We start from the raw sequence: 20,601 nt of genomic DNA, 5'->3' as shown, positions 1-20,601 counted from the left end.
TAAATGAAGCGCAATAAACCGATACTACTCTAGTGCATAAACATGAACAACAAACAATAAAACTAAAGCACAAGAGTAAAGGAATAAGGATGCAAACACAAGATAACACACCGATGTGTTATTGAGGAGGAAACCGAAGAACTGGGCGAAAAACCTCTCCGTTGCCCTCCAAATGGTAATCGATCCACTAAAGAATAAAGTTAGAGTACACGAATAACAAAAGACCTTCCAAGCCTAGTCTACCCAATGTACTTGAGCCCTCCAAGCTCCTGCTACCAACGAACTTCTCGGAGTCATGTCTTCTCTATCTTTCCGGATCCCGTAATATGCCCGATTGCATCTGCCAAGCCTCACCGGCTTCTTTTGGCAAATCTCCAAAGTTTTCCAATCTCCAAAACACTCCGAAAAAGGTGTGGGTTGTGTTTGGGTATAAATCTCCTCTCAAGGTATGACAATAGGAGAGAGAAGGAGAAGAGGCTAGGATGATTTCTCACTAAGGATTAGTAGCTCTCTCTTTAAAAGATGGGTGTGTGTGCTATTGAAAACCTATCTAGGGTTTTTCTCTCTAAAATTGCCTCCTCACAAGTGGGTAATGAGGGTATATATAGTATGCGTGAAGGGTAAGAAAGTCACACTTAAAAATCCTCCAAGTAGAGAGTTTCGCGAGTGTCTCGCAGGAAAGCCTTACTCGCGAGACACTAGTGAAATCCTCCAGGCTGAAATGTCGCTTCAGCTTCCAGCATGTGCTTCTCACGTGGCTCTTTCACGGGTTAGCTACTAGCGAGACAGTCGCGAAAACTATTGATCTTCAATTAAGCTTGAATCTTCACCAACTTAATACTAAACCCAATACAATAAAATCCCACAAAGTACAAGGAACAAAATTAAAATAAATACAACACTTTTTGTCATGGAATAAAGCCAACATTAAACATAGTTGTAAATCACAACTTTACAATCTCCCATTTTGGCTATTCCGTGACAAAATACCCTATAACAGACTCTAGACTTAAACGTGAGTTTGAGAACAATGAAAAAACTCACTCACACCTAAATCTAGAAGTTGTGAAGCATTTGGAACATATATACCTGTAACTTGAAATACTTGCACAAAACGCATTAGACCCTCAAGATAAATCAAGTGATAAAAAGGACAAGTATAATGTTACAAGTAAAAAGCGATCAAGTAAACATGATGTGAAACATATGAGCAACTTGATCATACACCAAACAGTCATATGGAAATGACTACAATGATCATATAGCAAAGCAAATGATCATCCGAACATGCAATAAAAAAAGCATAATAACATAAGGATGTATGCATATCCAACACACAACCAATGCAAAACACCAAAGGTATTTGCATTAAGGATACAAGATCCAACAAGGATACAAGATCCAACAAGGGCACAAGTGTGTTCCAACACAAAACCACGATACAATAAGAGCAACAAAGTATAAATACAAAAAGTAACTCAAAGCACCATAAAACAACGAGAAACACAAGCATAAAGCAAGAATAAAATCCCACAAAGTACAAGGAACAAAATTAAAGTAAATACAACACTTTTTGTCATGGAATAAAGCCAACATTAAACATAGTTGTAAATCACAACTTTACAATCTTCCCCTTTGGCTATTCCGTGACAAAACACCCTATAACAGACTCTAGACTTAAACGTGAGTTTGAGAACAATGACAAAACTCACTCACACCTAAATCTAGAAGTTGTGAAGCATTTGGAACATATATACCTGTAACTTGAAATACTTGCACAAAACGCATTAGACCCTCAAGATAAATCAAGTGATAAAAGGACAAGTATAATGTAACAAGTAAAAAGCGATCAAGTAAATATGATGTGAAACATATGAGCAACTTGATCATACACCAAACAGTCATATGGAAATGACTACAATGATCATATAGCAAAGCAAATGATCATCCGAACATGCAATAAAAAAAGCATAATAACATAAGGATGTATGCATATCCAACACACAACCAATGCAAAACACCAAAGATATTTGCATTAAGGATACAAGATCCAACAAGGATACAAGATCCAACAAAGGCACAAGTGTGTTCCAATACAAAAACACGATGTAATGAGAGCAACAAAGTATAGATACAAAAAGTAACTTAAAGTACCATAAAACAACGAGAAAACAAGCATAAAGCAAGACAAACAAAACAAGGTTTTCTCATAAAACAAATGTCTTCTCTCCCTTAATATATACATCTCTCCTATGGCTTTCTCCCCCTACGAATGTGCATGAGGTATAATTTCTTCCTCTAAGAATGTACACATGAGTCATATAGAAATGACAAAACACATCAGTATACTCTTTAGTATACTCTCCCCCTTTTTGTCACAAATAGACAAGTGAAGCAAGAGGAAGGAGGGAAAGAAAAGAAGATATGAACAAGGGTATGATGCATGAGGGATATAAGATGAATGAGAAAATGAAGTTCAAACACAAAATAAAACATCTTAAAGACATAATGCTACAAAACATAAAGTAAACATGACATGCTAAGGATGTGGAACAAAATATGGACCTAGGCATGACATAGACACAAGAACATGTTATATGTGCTAAAAGGTCTAAAAAGACTTAAACTAGCATGAGTGAATGCAAAACATGTCAAGTGTTAGAGTGTGTGCAGCAAAGGTGCATCTAGTGTGCATCTAGTGTGCATGTGAGATGTATGACCAATGCATGAATGAGCACTCATGGGGCAATGTGTATAAAACACACCACCAATGATTAAACATGTTAAATATGAATAATTATGGTGATCCCCAAAAATTGGTACTCATCGGAGTCCAAAACAATGAGAAAATGTCATTTGGGCATTTTATCAAACACTTAGAGTGCACACATTACACATGTATGTTAAACAATGCTAGAACATATGAAAATCTTGCCTAAATACATGTTATTTTTGCCACAAGAGGCCAACATTCAAAGCAAATCATCATTTAAAACAAAGCCCAATAAAAAAGATTGACAAAAAATAAGTTTTCCAACCCCCATTTGAGAAAATCCCAACTATGAACATAAAACCCCTAAAAACATAATCTAAGGATCAAAATTGATGAAAATAGTTAAAGATTACCTTCGAGATGTTTATGGAATGTAAAACACTTGAAATTAGTTGGGTTTTGATGTTGGAGCATTAAAATAAGGGTTTGGGAGAAGATGAGAGAAGTTTAAAACAAATGTCCTACGAAATGCCCTTTAATAAGCTGATCTGGGAATTTTCGCTGGTTACATACTAGCGAGATACTAGCGAAATTTGGCTGGTGTCTCGCTGGTAAGCTTTACTCGCGAAACAGTCGCGAAACTCTCTATCCAAAATTGAAAAACTTGAAAATTGGACACTTTAACTCATGACTGAGCTTACACTACGAAAACACCCAGAAAACATGTTTTTCACACAAAAACAACTTGAAAAACTTTGAAAAACATGAGTGATACAAATCACTTCCAAAACCAAACAAAAAGAACAAAAATCTTTTTAGTTTGATCCATATAAGGTTAAGCACACACACATCACATTTGAGCATGTACAATCACACAAATGAAATAAGCATTCATTGAACATTAAACTTGTGTGTGTGAATCAAGTGTGGAATAGTCCTTAGTCTAGAGTGAAGTTTCAATGATCAATTCAATCAAGTCATACACAACTAGTACTAAGTGATAACGCCTTAAAATGTATACTTGTTATATATTTATGTGGGCATTATCTCCTTATTACTATGCATAATTTGTATAATTAAGTCATGGTTTGCATTAGTCCCTCTTATTTATCTTTACATAATTTCTTGAATAAGATGTCATTCATTGTGTGTAATTTTCTACTTTCAGGAAATCATGTGAGAAAGATGAGTTTACAGGAATTGTGAGAGAATGGAGGCCAAACAAGAAACAAGTGGAGCTAAAGGACCATGCTTAAATGTCTAAGGAGGTGTAGCTAGAGTGCTTGGATCGTCTACCATGATTGGAAGCTTCAAATAAGGGAAGAAATCAAAGAGGTAGAATCTGAAAAAGAAAAATCTAATCTGAGTACTAATCAGTATTTTGGGTGTATCACCCTCCTCAAAAATCCAATTGATTCAAGGCTAGATAGGTTGGAACCATGACTTAATTATCTACAACTTTTCAGTTTTGAGTTTTTCAAAATTCTCAAGTTTTGAAGGACGAACTTAACTCACAAGGTACCGTTGAAAACCTAGACAGAAATTAAAAATAGTAAAAGTTTTATTTTCTTAGGACACTTAGACATTAGGGTCTGGAAGGGAGGCTGGGAGAACGGATTTTTTTGGGCAGAGAAAACTTGTATTTTCCTTTCTCTAATGGCAGTTTAAATTTTTGCTAGGGCTAGGGGTTATGTTTCATCTATACGGTATGAATATTCAATGTGATTCTTTCTAAGATTTTATCAACAGCATACTTGATTGTTCAATTAGATTTGATAGGCCAAAAATGTATTGACCCCTTGTGAGGGATTGATTGATTGATTAGCCAAATTTATTAATTAATCAAATTAACATGCAAACATGTGGTAGCACAAAAAAATCACCAATTAAACTAATTATGCAGTGGAAAATAAAAGACACGGTGATTTATTTACGAATGGGGAAAACCTACATGGCAAAAACCCCATCGGGTGATTTTAAGGTCACTACTCTCGAAACTCCACTATTATCACAACAAGCGGTTACAAGTAAAGGAATCCCAAGTACCTTACTAACCTACAGTTGAACCCTTACCCTAATACCCAATTGGACTTGTTATGTAGTGACAGTTTCTCCTTTCAATGCACGGCTCCCAAATATGTGACTAACCAATTGCGTGGATCCTAGTACGCAACTTCAATCACCAACTAGAGAAGATTGTTAGCTGCAAAGTTCTTCAATTCATCCACACGATGAAGATTAAGAAGATGTTCGGTTACAAAATCCTATAGTGCAAAGACATAGCAACTTCTTCACAAGAGAGATGAACTAGGGCAAGAACTTCGTCTCAAGTTACAATTTGCATGAACAAGGATTTCTCAAATGCTTGTGCAACTTGCCACACTATGACAGCCCTTAAAATAATCTTTTTATATGTCTAGGGTTAAGAGAAAAGAAGGCCCAAAGACACATCCACGGATTAGAATTAAAACAAAATTTGGAATATGTTTTTCTTAAATCTCAACAACTACAGGTGTTGAGGTGCTATAGAGCAGCTGTTGAGCCTCGGGGCTAGAACAGCTTCTTAAAGCTCGATAGATGCAGCTATCGAGCCAGCTGTCGAGCTTTAATGAAGAGCACTTCTTAACTTGTTTCTTGGACAGACTTGCATGGCTTTAATGCTTGATCTTGAAACCTTATTTCTTGAAGCATTAACCTCATCCTAAATCTACCTAATTACAAGTAAAGTGCATTTTGATAAAGGATTAGCCAATTACATAAATAATGAATGACATATGTTCTAAATAAGTGAAACACATATGTCCTAACAATCTTCCCCTTTGGCAATCTATGACGAAACCACAACCAACAAATGAACATATGAGAGAAGTCATAAATCACTTAACTCATATTCACTTATGGAATACAATAAAATCTATCCTAACACAAACTCTTGAAAAACTTTGCAAGAAGAGAGTTTATGACAAATAGACTTTGACAACCTGTATTTTTGAAACACTTTAAACAAAACTCATCAATGCATTTTAGTGTGAAACAGAAATAATAGATTGTATACAAATAAAGAAACATGTGTATAAAGAAATAAAAAAAACAACACATGTAGAGATAGATATATAACAAAATGAGCACAATGTATGTAATAATGGTCACAAGACATAGGTACAAGAAGAAAATGTATCTAAAGTAGAGAAAAGAAAAAGATACAAGTAATCCTCACTACATCCCTTAGCACTCAACACTCCCCCTATAAAAAATGTCCCTATACAAGCTCTTCCCTTAAGTATGACTACTCTCATAACCCAAACTACTCCCCCTTTTTGTCACGAGTGACAAAGGGTAGAGTGTCAAGTAGACATCTCATCGGTAGAGCTAGCATCTCTATCATCATCATCATCCGAAGCATCATCGTCATCACCATCATCATCCCCAAACGAGGAAGCCATAGGAGGTGGTGGAGGAGAAACCTCGGGACCAAAACCACCTATGGTCGCCTGTCGCCTAGCAATGCGACCAACATGAACATTCACCTGATACAACTCTGTAGAGAGCGTATCCAGGCGAGCATCCATGCGCTAAAGTTGTGCCATGATATCTCCTAGTGAAACATCGCTCGAAGAGGAAGAGGGAGCGGATGAAGCACGAGCAAATCTGGATGGAGCAGAACGGGAGGAAGGAGCTTCTGAACTTGTCTGATGCGATCGAAACTGTGCCTTACTACATTTTACAGTAGCGGCATCTATGGCAACCATGACAGAAAAAGGGTCAGAGACAAGAAAAGAGATAGAAAAATGGCGTAAAATCCTCGTGATAGCGGAAGGAAAGATAAGCTTATCACGGGTAGCTGTATCCTTATACACATTTAAGATGGAAAAGATAAAATGTGAAGGAAAGTCAATGGTAAGATCCTCAATAAGAGACAACAGAAAATGAGCATGAGGCTTTGTGATAGAGTTGTAGTAAGAGAGAGAATATAGGACAAAAGTCATTACCATGTTTAAGAAACGAGGACCTTTAGCAAAAGTTCGACATGACGTAAACTGGCACTCACCCCAATCAGAAGGGCACTCACAGAAAGCAAAAATCATCTCGTCTTTGGACATAGTCCTTAGATGCTCACAACCAGGGTAATTAGGATGCGCAACCCTCGAAACATGGAGCACATCGAATACCAACTCCGGTGTGACAACTATGTGCGTACCTCGAACGCGAGTGATAAAGAGAGATACAGAATAATCGAATCCATGCATGTTGAAGTAAAACTCCTGAATCAGCACAGAAGGACAAATGACCGGGACGTCACACAGTGACTCCCATGCCCGTTTGTGAAAGACATTGAGAAGGTTAGTGTCGGCAAAGTCTGCCAGAACAACGTGGCGTTCCAAATGAACACCTCGTTTATAGAAGTTCTTCAAGAAGTCCTGATGGGCTTTCTCATCACGGAACCAAATAGAGATAGGAGTGGAATCAGAAGATGATGAGGCCCTAGAACGAAGAGGGTTCTAGGTTGGAATAAACTTACGTTTTGGTGCTATAGACACTACTAACGCAAACAGAAAGAGAGGGGGGGAGAAAGAAATACTTAGAAGAGTTCTAACACGATTCAAATATAACAAGTATATTGAAAAGATAGAACGCATGCATGGGGAATGCATGACCATGTGACATGCAATATGAAAAATATCATGGGCTCAACCCAATCCAATCCTACCAGCACACAAACATATTTCACACATCTAAATGCATGAGAATACTGTTAGAATGCGAATGTGATGCAATGCATGGAGTGTTTAGGATAAAAACTACAAAAAACATCCCAAAAATTTCAACAAAATCCCATCAATTTTGAAAAACCCCAAAATTTTTCAAAAATCCCAAAATCTAGGTTTCAAAAACACGAAATGCATGTAGAATGATGAATAAGAAGCTTACCAAGTGAAGAAAAACTTGAAGAAGCTTTAAGAAACCTTGAGAAATAGATTTGGAATGAAAGAGAGAGGTTAGGAAGGTGAAAAGACAAATCTGTCGAGAAAAAGATTGAGAGAAATGAGAACCGAATTGCACAGAACCTTTATATAGAACCTCAGTAAATCTCGACAGCTATAGGTATCGAGAGGTGTTGAGACATCTGTCGAGGTGTGTGTCACGAAATACACATCGACAGATCCAGCTATCGAGAAGGTGTCGAGGAACAAGATAGGACACGAGAACAGATGCTCGATTGATCCACCAGGTGTCGAGAAGCTATCGAGAGGACAAAAGGTTTCTCGATCGATCTAGAAGGTGTCAAGAAGCGATCGAGAAGACAGAAGGTTTCTCGATCGATCTAGAGGGTGTCGAGAAGCTATCGAGATTGCGATAAGAAAAAGCTAAGAAGCTCGACAGATAGCCAGGTATCGAGGAGGTGTCGAGCCAAACTTTCAAAACAGTTTTTCGAGAAGGGAAAAACACAAACATGAATGCAATCAATCATGCAACTCAACCAATGATCCAATCAACATATTAGACTCTCAAAAACATCTCTCAACAACAATCTTAAGCACAAGGATCCCAAAACACACACTCACATACTAAACAAGTCTAACCGATTTTATATTTCAAAAACAAGTCAAGACAGTTTAGTGAGCATACATCAATGCATGTAAATCTTGTGATGGCCAAATCACATTGTACCTACACATGTACCAAAAGTAGCAAAGAATATTGTGTGTTGTGTGTGAAAATATCGCAAGATTGCATAAGTGTCTCTATGTTATGACAATTTGAGATATGAGAAAACCACTCTCACTCGGACACAATCATAACTGTTTGATGGAGACTATCACCTTTGAGGTACATCCTATAACTCCCACATCTCCTAGAAAATACGTTTGCAATCATATTTAAAGCATTTTTGATCTTTTTGCTTTTATTTTCTTTGCATATTTTTCTTTTTATTAGGCATATCATGGATGGGTATATGAAAGAGAGAAAATAAATACCCCGTTATGTTAAGCTTTTGACATTGCACTTTTGCTATGCCGAAGCATACAGATGTCATATCATGATTGACGAGTAATAGTGGTGAGATGGTTATTTATGCCTTTCTCTTTGGATTTTCTAGTCCTACTTGTCAAAAAGAATGATACGAGTGTTAAGTTCAAGAGGTCACTTAACCTTACTCATCACAAACAAAGAGCTACAAAGCTCACTTGCTTAGTTGTGTATAAGAATGCTCATCTAAGCTACAAGAGATATAAAGTTTAGAAATCTCTGTTTCAAAGGCCATTTTAAGGTTCACAAGAACCGATTTACACATATACACACTGTTTTTGTATTTTTCTAATTTTTCTATTTTTTTTTTTTAATTTTGAAAACAAAACAAAATAAAAACTAAACAATCACACAAAAACAGATAAACAATCATGAAAGCATGAAAGAAAAATACAAATGCATGAAGGCATGATAGAAAAATGCAGATGCATGAAAACATGATTTCAAAAGCAGATAAGAAATCAAGCAAAGAGAGTCCTACTTTAGATAGAAAGAATTAAAGCAGAGGATAAACAAAAGAGACAATTAAGTCTTAGGATCCTTCCTCACCCACACAGCACGAGTCTTTGGCCATGAAGATGAAAAGGCACGTGTCCTAATATGACTACTAAAGGACATAGAGGAATTAGAATTCCCTTGAAATTGAGTTAAAAAGCTCAAAACTTTTAATAACTTACCAAGAATAGGTAAAAAACCTTTAGACAAAGGATGAGACCTATTGGACACTCGCTTATGAGGAAACAACTTGAAACAATTAGGCCGAGTGTGATCGGAAGCACCACAATGGTGACAAACATGAGTAGTTTTAGTGCTACTCGACTTCCTAGAAGGAGGTCTAACCTTAGAGGTTGACAAAGACCTCAACTTCGGACAATTTGGCCTAATTTGACCAACAATATGACAATGATGATAAGTGGGGACAAATTTAGAATTTTTATTCAATCTAGGAGGAGGTTTAGACATAGGTTTAGAAATTTCAGCGTTAACATCAGATTGTTTACCTTTGTCTATCCTAGCAATATTAGCCTTCAACTCTTCATTATTCCTTTTAAAGGGGGAATATAAAAATCTTTTTCTTTTGAGTTAGGCTCAACAATAAGTTTGACACTAGTTAATTTTTCAACTTCAGTTTTAAAGTCAACTAGTTGCTCTTCCAAACTCTTAATTTTGTCCACCTGAGATGAAATTTGATTTTTGAAATTTTTATTCAAATTATTGGCTTCATCCAATTTTGCAATCAAATCATCTTTTTCAAGCTTGACATTTTTAAATTTAGCTTTTAATTTTGTAGAACATTCAAGAGATTTCATACAAAAATTATAAAGCTTGCAATAGGCATCATGAATATCATCATCATCATTCAACACAAGATTATGAAAATCAAAACAATCAAGAGTTTCCAGGGCAACAAGGGTTAATAGATCACACAACAAAGATTAAAACCTAATCAGAGTGTGCCTACTCTGATACCACTTAATAGGCCAAAAACGTATTGATCCCTTGTGATAGATTGATTGATTAATTAGTCAAGTTTATTAATTAATCAAATTAACATGCAAACATGTGGTAGCACAAACAAATCACCAATTAAACTAATTATGCAGCGAAAAATAAAAAACATGGTGATTTGTTTACGAATGGAGAAAACCTACACGGCAAAAACCCCACCGGGTGATTTTAAGGTCACCACTCCCGAAACTCCACTATTATCACAACAAGCGGTTACAAGTAAAAGAATCTCAAGTACCTTACCAACTTACAATTGAACCCTTACCTCAATACCCAATTGGACTTGTTCTGTAGTGACAGTTTCTCCTTTCAATGCATGGCTCCCAAGTATGTGACTAACCAATTACGCGGATCCCAGTACGCGACTTCAATCACCAACTAGAGAAGATTTTTGGCTACAAAATTCTTCAATTCATCCACACGATGAAGATCAAGAAGATACTCGGTTACAAAACCCTATGGTGCAAAGACACAGCAACTTCTTCACAAGAGAGATGAACTAGGGCAAGAACTTCGTCTCAAGTTACAATTTGCATGAACAAGGATTTCTCAAATGCTTTTGCAACTTTCCACGCTATGATGGCCCTTAAAATAATCCTTTTATATGTTTAGGGTTAAGAGAAAAGAAGGCCCAAAGACCCATCCACGAATTAGAATTAAAACAGAACTTAGAATCTATTTTTCTTAAATCTTGACAGCTACAGGTGTCGAGGTGCTGTCGAGCAGCTGTCGAACCTCGGGGCTAGAACAGCTTTTTAAAGCTCAATAGATGCAGCTATCAAGCCAGCTGTCGAGCTTTAATGAAGAGCACTTCTCAACTTGTTTCTTGGACAGACTTGCATGAATTTAACACTTAATCTTGAAACCTTGTTTCTTGAAGCATTAACCTCATCCTAAATCTACCCAATTACAAGTAAAGTACGTTTTGACAAAGGATTAGCCAATTACATAAATAATGAATGACATATGTTCTAAATAGGTGAAACACATATGTCCTAACAAGATTTCTTTTGATGTATTAGTTCTTCCGTGCTTTCAATAAGTTCAATCATGTTTTTCTTATTGTTTAGATGAATTTCTAATAGTTTCAAATAGAAATCAAATTTTAAAGTGAATGAGTTTTTCTAAAAAGCTTTTCCAACTGCATTATTAATTGAGGTTATCATGCGTTCCTGAATTGTCTCAGTTCAACCGAATCATAAGTTTTTAATTGTATAAGAACAATAAATTATGAAATAGATATTTTCTTAGATCACAAAGAATCAGTTATTATTATTATTCTTGTTAACAGTCACCAAGCAAAATTATTTTTCTTCTTCACCCAAATTGTTATTTAATTATATTGTCTTTGAATTTACCATGCTCCTTGTGGTTCGACCTCGGTACTTTGAGAATTATATTGCTACGATCTCCTGTACTTAGGAGTGAGCAAGCACTAAGTCCAGTGGACTATCTCAATTATAGAAATGAACATATATTATCTTCCATAAGAATGATTACATAACTTTGAAACTTTTCATTTGGCTCCATTACAAGACATAACATATGATCAATTTTTAACAAAGTACATCTCATTTTGAGATCGATGCCTAAGCTTTTGATATTTCAACTTTGTGAGTAAGCGTTTGGCTTTTTGAGGCACCATACATTTCAATACAAGTCGCTTTCCTTTTTTCCTAGTCAAATACTAGTATGTGTGATGGCTTTTGCAACTCACTATCTCTTTTCGAGATTTAACATTTGATGAGCTCTTTAAACAAAAACATAGAAACGTGAGAAAAGATATAGGCACAAGTCTATGCATGTATCAAGATCAATAAGATTATTGACTAATCATTCATGACAAGCTTGAAGATCGATTTATAACTATCACACATAGATTTCAAGATATGTCCCACAAAGATAGATGTGCATACAAAACAAGCTAAGCTCGTAAATGCACTACGCCATTAGTACGAATGTACTAGGCCAAATTCACATGTGATATGTGCTCAAACATATACGATCAAACTACTTGAATTTTTCATTTTTTATGTGGTTTTGAATTTTTACACACGCAAAAACAAAAGCATAAAAGTAAGATCAAATACAAAAACAATGTATATAAAGGGATGCATGATGCGCAAATGCATGACAATGAAGCATCTAATGCATGAAGGGTCCTACAAAGATTGAAAGAATTAGATCAAGGACCAAAAGAGCAAAAACTCAATCATAGGAACCCTTTCTCATCCAAACGAAACAATTGTTTGGAATGAGTGTCTCATGAGAAGTGAAACGAGGGTTGGAAGAATAAGAACTAAAGATACACAAAGACAAGGAGGTAAGAACATTAAAAACTTTCTTCAACAACTTACCATTTTCCTCCAAAATCGGTTTAGCTTTTAAAAAACAACTTCCAAAAAACTTAAGTTTCTCTTTTCTTTTGATTCTTTTAAGAGCTTGAAACTTAGAGCAAAGAGGTCTACGATGACCAAAGACACCACAATGGTGACAAACAATGGGTTTAGGTCCACTAGGCTTTTTGGGGAGGGATCTAACAACATGGTTTTGTTCTCTCTTCAACTTGGGACATTGTGGTCTTATGTGACCAATCACACCGCAATGGTGGCAAGTTGGAACAAACTTAGATCCATCCAAAACCTTAGGTTGACCCCTAAACGGAGGCTTTGTCTTAAGAGCCTTTCTTTCCACTTTTTGGTTTCTTTTGTGTGGATGACTATACACCGATTTGTCTTTAGAGGTAGAACATACAATAGACACACAATCGGGTACCACAACATGATTGCAACATATATTTTCATCATTTTTACCAATAGGTTCAACAATCAAACACTTGGCATGCATCTTAAGAGATTCATTTTCACATTTAAGATCATCAACTAGTTTGTTAGACAAAACAATTTTAGCATCCAAGTCCATATTCAAACATTCAAACTCTTTTAGTTTTTCAAGAGAATGTTCAGCAAGTTTTTTATACTTTTCAACCAATTTGTTGGAATCATTGAGCTTAGTAATCAAATCATCCTTTTCACAAATGAACTTGCTCAAATTCTCATGAAAATTCTTAATCTTTTTCTTCAAGAGTTTAACGTTAGGAATATCAACAACACCCAAAGATTCATGTAACATGGCATCACAATCATGAGGATAAACACTTATAGAGGCATTTTCACAAACACATGGCATGTTACAATCAATATCATCCAAAACATCTATAGAAGTATACAAAACACTATCCATGACAAAACACACAAAAGGGTCAAGGATCACACTTAGGTAATGAAACCAAAACAAGTGTATCCGCTTTGATACCAATTGAAAGCTTGGATTTGTGTTGAAAACACAAGAGTTGTTAGACCCCCAAATAACAAATTATGGCTAGATTGATTTTACTCCAACTTAAACTAAGTGCAAAAATAAGAATAAATGAAGCGTAATCAACCGATACTACTCTAGTGCATAAATATGAACAACAAACAATAAAAGTAAAGCACAAGAGTAGGGGAAGAAGGATGCAAATACAAGATAACACGCCGATGTGTTATAGAAGAGAAAATTGAAGAACTCGATGAAAAACCTGTCCGCCGCCCTCCAAGCGGTAATTGATCCACTAGAGAATAAAATTGGAGTACATGAATAATAAAAGATCCTCCAAGCCTAGTCTACCCAATGTACTTGAGCCCTCCAAACTCTTGCTACCAACTGATTTCTCGGAGTCATGTCTCCTCTAGCTTTCCGGATCCCGCAAAACGCCCGATTGCATCTGCCAAGCCTCACTGGCTTCTTTGGCAAATCCCTATAACTTTTCAATCTCCAAAACACTCTCTACACTCTAAAAAATGTGTGAGTTGTGTTTGGGTACAAATCTCATCTTAAAGTATGACAATGGGAGAGGGAAGGAGAAGAGGCTAAGATGATTTCTCACTAAGGATTAGTAGCTCTTTCTCTAAAAGATAGGTGTGTGTATTGTTGAAAAACTATCTAGGGTTTTTCTCTCTGAAATGACCTCCTTACACATTTATAGGTAATGAGGGTATATATAGTATGGGTGAAGAGTAAGAAAGTAACACTTAAAAATCCTCCAGGCAGAGAGTTTCGCGGGTGTCTCATAGGAAGGTCTTACTCGCGAGACACTAGTGAAATTTTTTAGGCTGGAATGTCGCTTCCAGCATGTGCTTCTCACATGGCTCTTTTGCGGGTTAGCTACTAGCAAGAAAGTCGTGAAAACCACTAATCTTCAATTAAGCTTGAATCTTCACCAACTTAATACTAAACCTAATACAATAAAATCCCACAAAGTACAAGGAACAAAATTAAAGCAAATACAACACAAATTAAAGCAAATACAACACTTTTTGTCATGGAATAAAGCCAACATTAAACATAATTGTAAATCACAACTCTACACTTTCAACCATTATTCTTCTTTAAAAGAGTTTAGGCATTTGGAGAAACTAGGGGTGATAACTGCTATTAGATGCTCTAGGAGCATGGTGAAATGGCGCTTTCTTGTCTCATATTTATGGTAGATCTTATTATAAATTTAATTAGTGGAATCTTCAATACAAGTCAAACGAAGGACAAAAGGAACACTATGTCACAATGTTCCGAAAGCACCTAATAATTATTCTTCATTCTATCGTAGAATGTACATATTCTATCCCTTTTTAAATGTGGAAAGCATATTACAAATAACACTTCAAACTGCTAGTGAGGTAATTTCCTACTTCTCATTACCAATTGAACTTATGGGGGGGGGGGGGGGGATAACTATTTGCCGGGGAGGCCCAAAGCTCTCCTATTTGTTCTTTGCCGATGATAGCTTAATCTTTTGCATGATGTCCCTATTAGAATGCAACTCCCTACAACAAGTGTTACGGGTGTATGAGCAAGCTTCTGGCCAACAGTTGAACCGAGCAAAAACTTCATTGTGTTTTAGCAAGAACACCCCTCGTGATGTCCAAGAGGGGATAAAAATAGATTTGGGGCTCAAGTCATTAAACAGCATGAGAAATACCTTGGACTACCATCACTAGTAGGAAGAAACAAGTGAAGTACTTTCAAAAACATTAAAGAGAAACTTGGGAAGAAATTGGCAGGGTGGAAAGAGAAGATGCTATCCAAAGCTGGAAAGGAAATCCTTATCAAAGCTGGAAAGGAAATCCTTATCAAAGCAGTGGCACTAGCTGTAATACCCCGATTTGATTTTATGATCATCACCGTCATTGTCATTATTAATATAGAGTTGAAGTACTTTATGTGTGTGCATAGTAAGATGGGAGTAGACAATTTTGTGGTGTTACAAAATAGGTGAGAAGATTAAAGTTTTAGTGCATACAATTTAGGGCAGTAGTTTAAATAATTAAATAAATAAATAAAAGAGGAAGATGTTTATGGGCCTCTTGGAGACTAAAGAAATAAGTTTAAGTAAGTTTTAAACTATAGCTCACTAAGCCCACATCTTGGATGTGTTGTATATAAGGTAGAGGAAAAGATAATTAGGGTTTTGATAAGAAGGGTTTCATCACTAAGGAGGCTAGAAGGTGTATGTTTCCCTAGAGTTAATTAAAGAGGCAACCAAAGAATTCCAGGTATGATTTCTCATTTGTTAGAATCAAAGAATTAAAAAAAAAAAAAGGTTAGAACCTTAATATATGTATAGGACTTTCACGGTTTTCATTAGGGTTAATATGTATTAAACCCCAAGTTGCCCACTATATGCATTCTAGTACAAGCCATGAATTGAGAAAGGTTATGTACATGGCTTTAGATCTTCATTGGTTTATATATCCATGAACAAGTCACGGATCATATCTTCAGTCATAAGGCTTTCACCTTTTCAATTGTGGTTATATATATATTTGGATAGCTATAAGGTTTTCTATTGTGGTTATATATATATATATTAGGATAGCTATAAGGTTTTCAATTGTGGTTATATATATATATTAGGATAGCCGTAAGGTTTTCTATGGTGGATATATATATATTAGGTGGCTTTAACGTGTTTGGGGTTATGTATATCAACTTAAACCCTAAAGTATTAGCTTCTACCTCTGAGTTTTGATAAATTCAAGGAAAACACATTTTTGGGTAGAGATACTTTGCATTAGTGCTATCATTTAGTTTAGCAAAGTATTTTACTAGTGAGTCAGTTTGTATAGTTTAGTAAAATTTATATTTTGTGGAGGATATTAAGTAATTTCCATGATTGATTATAGGTCCTATTTAAGAGTATTTTGAGGCTTTTTGGAGGTTGTTTTGGCTAGAATTTCAGAGTGATTCAAGTGCAGTAAGTAATTATGCATAATATGCACAAGTTTTGTACTTTAGGTTCTTAGAGGCTAAAGGTTTTCAAAAGTTATATTTTTTTTAGCTTACATTTTAAAAGTTTATCAAAAAGCATTTTTAAAATATTGAAAGAGAAATTTTAATTGGCTTTTAAATAATGTTTTAAAAGAAATTTCAAATTTTAAATAACGTTTTGAATGTTCAAATCTCATTTAAAAGATGATTTTTAACTAAACTATTTTTCGAAAATAATTGAATTTCAAAGTAAGTTTTCTAAAAAGATTCTTGTTCTTTAAATTGTTTCAAACCAAGTGATTTCGAAGTCATATTCTTGTTTTTCAAATGGTATTTAAGATGTTCCTTTTAGCAAACTAGATTTTCAAACTTACTCAAGAATTGTAAAAATATTTATATAAACTCTTCAATTCCTATTCGTTCCCTCAGGAGTCAAGCATCTTTTGATTTATGTTTCAATTTGATATTGTGATATTCAATATGCCTTTATTGTTGGAACAATTGTTAACATTGAGAAAATTATTATATGTTGTATAAACTTTATTTTTGTGATATGTGACTCAAAATGAGTGTTTTTAGAATTGATAAGATATATGTGTAAATCCGCTCACAGGATTGAATGTGAGAATATGTGTTGATCCTTCACCAGCAGGGGTTAGATGTTGGTATCTGCTCATAGGATTGTATGTGAGAATATGTGATGTGTATATGTGATACTGTGCTCTGATCAATTATTTATATGTGTTTTTGAAAGACTTTAAGATTTGATTATATGTGTATTAAATGATTCTTTACATGTTTGGAAAACTATATTGGATATTTTGAGTGAAATGGTGAAATCAAACTCATGCTTTGCTTGGTGAGGTGCAAGGTAGGGTGTAGAAGTTGTAGGCGACTTCAGTGTTACTTGAAGACTTATAAAATTAGTTATCTTTGTTTTGTAATTCACGTTTTATATAGTGAAGATTATTTTCAATTTGTGGAGTTTTGAAAAGATTATTAGTTATTATTATTATTTTTTATTCTGCTTAGACTTCACAATATTTTGGAGATTATTATAAATTATGGATTTTAGTTATTGTAAGAGATTTATCAGTAGCATTGTCTATTTGGAGTTTATTGAACTAAGTTTAAATAAATTATGTTTATTGAGCTAGGTGAGGTTAACAACTTAATCATGTATCTAAATTCATGTTTCATGGATTTGGGTCGTGACACTAGCTATCTCAACTTATACGATGAGCTGCTTCAAATTACCTGACTCTCTTTGTGGTGATCTTACAAGCATGATCTGGAATTTTTGGTGGGGTCAACAAAGGGATGAAAAGAAATTAGCACGGATGAGTTGGGACAAGCTTTGTGAGCCAAAAATCTTGTGGTGGTATGGGTTTCAAGAAGATTAAACAATTCAATATGGCTCTACTTTCAAAGCAGGGCTGGAGGCTACAAACAATGCACACCTCTCTCGTTTACAAAGTTCTTAAGGCTAGATACTTCCCACACTCTGATTTTCTGCATGCTTCTATAGGAAACAATCCATCCTACACATGGCGGAGTATTTTGGCTGCCCAACCGCTGGTTCAAGAAGGTATGAGGTGGAGAGTTGGTAATGGGAGGGACATAAGGATTTGGGAGGATAAATGGCTTCTCATGGCATCCACGTATAGAGTGTGCTCACCCCGATTGTTTTTAGACTCTGATACTCAGGTATGTGAACTGATTAAGCCTGAGTCTACAAGCTGGAATACGGTGCTCATTGATGCTCTGTTTTACCCGCATGAGGCAGAAGTTATTAAGGGGATACCATTGAGCTCTCGGCTCCCAAGGGATAAGTTAATTTGGACAGAATCTACAAACGGCCTTTTTAGTGTGCGTAGTGCCTATTCCCTTGCAGAAAAACTATCCCAAACCGAGTTGGAGGGCACTAGTATGAGTAGCGATCTGGTGAAACAATTCTGGAGAAAACTTTGGGGCCTCCCAGTTTTACATAAGCTGCGTCACTTTGTGTGGAGAGTGTGCAGGGAGATACTACCTACCAAGTCCAACCTCATGAAACGACAAGTACTGCAAAATGGCGTTTGTGATGAGTGCGGTGTGGAGATGGAGACTATTGAACATGTGCTCGGGAACTGTCACAGAGCAAAGGAGACATAGGCGCTTTCAAAGATAGTTGCTCCGATGGGAGGAGAGGTGTGTAGGTTTTTCCATGACTTCCTATGGCATTTGGTAATGACCGATAGGGTGGATGAGTCCAAAATAGATCAGATTGTCACCATTGCGTGGGCTTTATGGTGCAATCGGAATGAGGTAAAGAATGGTGGGAAGCAAAAATCGGGGAAAGAAATAAATACCTGGGCAGCAACTTACCTGGCAGAGTATACCGCTGCAGTAGCGACACCATGCGTACCGTTACTCATGGAGGAGTTGAAGAGTTCATGGTCACCACCACTGAGTCCTCTGTTTAAGGTTAATGTCGATGGGGCGGTTTTTTCCACACAGGGGGCAGTGGGTATTGGTGTGGTTATCCGGGATGATGAAGGAAGGGTTGAGGTAGCTCTGAGCAAGAGGATCGAAGCTCCACTGGGGGCTTTAGAGGCAGAAGCAAAAGCTTTTAAGGCAGGCATCCTTTTTGCGAAGGATATTGGAATCCAAGAATTTATATTGGAAGGTGACTCGATTGTTATCTACAGGGCCCTTTGTGAAGTTTCTAGCCCCCCAACAGCTGTTGAACCTCTTATTGAAGGCATGCACACACTTTGTAGTGACTTTAGCAGAGTGGATTTTTCTCATGTACGCAGACAAGGAAATAGACCAGCCCACTTATTAGCCAAACATACTCAAAATATTGTTGACTTTAGTATGTGGATTGAAGAGAGTTCTTACTTTATTGAGTAAGCTCTTATATATAATATAAGAACCTTTTTGCATTAGTAATAAAAGTTTTAATATTCACATAAAAAAAAAAAAATTGAACTTATGCATTTATTGTATTTGTAGTTGTTGCTTTTTCCTACTTCTCATTACCAAGTCTTAACCTTTTGCTATGCCTAGACACAAAAGAATTCATTGCTAATCTTTTTCATAACTTAAATCATCTTGAATTCTACACACATAAAGTAAAAAAAGACCGATCCTTTTTCCCAAGTTAAAAACGTGGAGCTGACTGAAAGTTCAGAATGAGTAAAAAGATCTCATTTGTTTTTAATATTTGTAGAGGCGACTTAATATTGTGGAAAAAATGTGATCGGTGTCAGTAACTCAAAATGAAATGCCTATTTACTTTTAGAAGCGAAGTTGTCATCCTTCAGTAAGGCCTTTCTAAGTTTCGAAACCATTAATAAAGAGGACCATTCACTGTCGTCCTATCAAACCCAATCCCAAACCTAAACATGTAAAAAAACTATTTGGTATCAACTGTTCGGGTCTGGTTTGTATCAAAATCCAATAAATAAGTAGAAATGCTATGTCCACAAATATTTTCACAATAATTCCTAAGTGACAAATGTTACAAATTATTATTAGTGAGAAAAAAAGTAATTTAAGAGGTAGGTTTATATTATAACCAATAACAATGTATCACTTATAATTTATTGCAGAAGTCTTGTAAAAACATTAAATAGATGTAGCACTCCTCACAAATAAGAGATACATGTACAAAAATAACCGCCCACTAATACCCTATGAATAGTAGCGATATGTTGAGACCGCTTTTTTTTTTTTCTTTTCTTTGATAACATTTGATAATGAAATGTTGATATGGTTATTTTGCATACATGTAACATGGTACACTTGATAATAAATATTTTTCAGCCAAGAACCTACGATTAAAAAGCCCATCAAAAGTCCAATACCATTCCACAGTTTTGATTTTTGGAACATATACTGAGAGCAGTTAGTCAGTTACAGAAGACAGACTGACAGAGAGGAAGATACTTAAATTTGGGTACGAGTGAAAAGTGATAACCCATACCAAAATCTACATTTTGTCCTTTCAGAAATTGGTTCAACATCCAGACTACAAACGAGGGTGCTTTCAGGTC

The 20,601-nt window shown here is 35.7% G+C and overlaps 1 protein-coding gene across 1 annotated transcript; it reads left to right on the top strand.

The window, feature by feature from the left end:
* Nucleotides 1–18,790: 18,790 nt before the first annotated feature.
* Nucleotides 18,791–19,456, top strand: LOC142635688 (uncharacterized). Its single transcript, XM_075809806.1, has one exon. It carries the CDS (start codon nt 18,791–18,793, stop codon nt 19,454–19,456), a length of 666 nt encoding a protein of 221 aa, XP_075665921.1.
* The last annotated feature ends 1,145 nt before the right edge of the window (nt 19,457–20,601 follow it).

Source organism: Castanea sativa, chromosome 5 (genome assembly GCF_040712315.1).
Source record: "Castanea sativa cultivar Marrone di Chiusa Pesio chromosome 5, ASM4071231v1".
Lineage (NCBI taxonomy): Eukaryota > Viridiplantae > Streptophyta > Magnoliopsida > Fagales > Fagaceae > Castanea > Castanea sativa.
Note: the sequence above shows the minus strand (reverse complement) of the source record. Positions and strands in the feature narration are given on the sequence as shown.

What these genes read in the sequence shown, in the direction of transcription:
- LOC142635688 (XM_075809806.1), top strand. Translation starts at nt 18,791, where the DNA reads ATGACCGATAGGGTGGATGAGTCCAAAATAGATCAGATTGTCACCATT.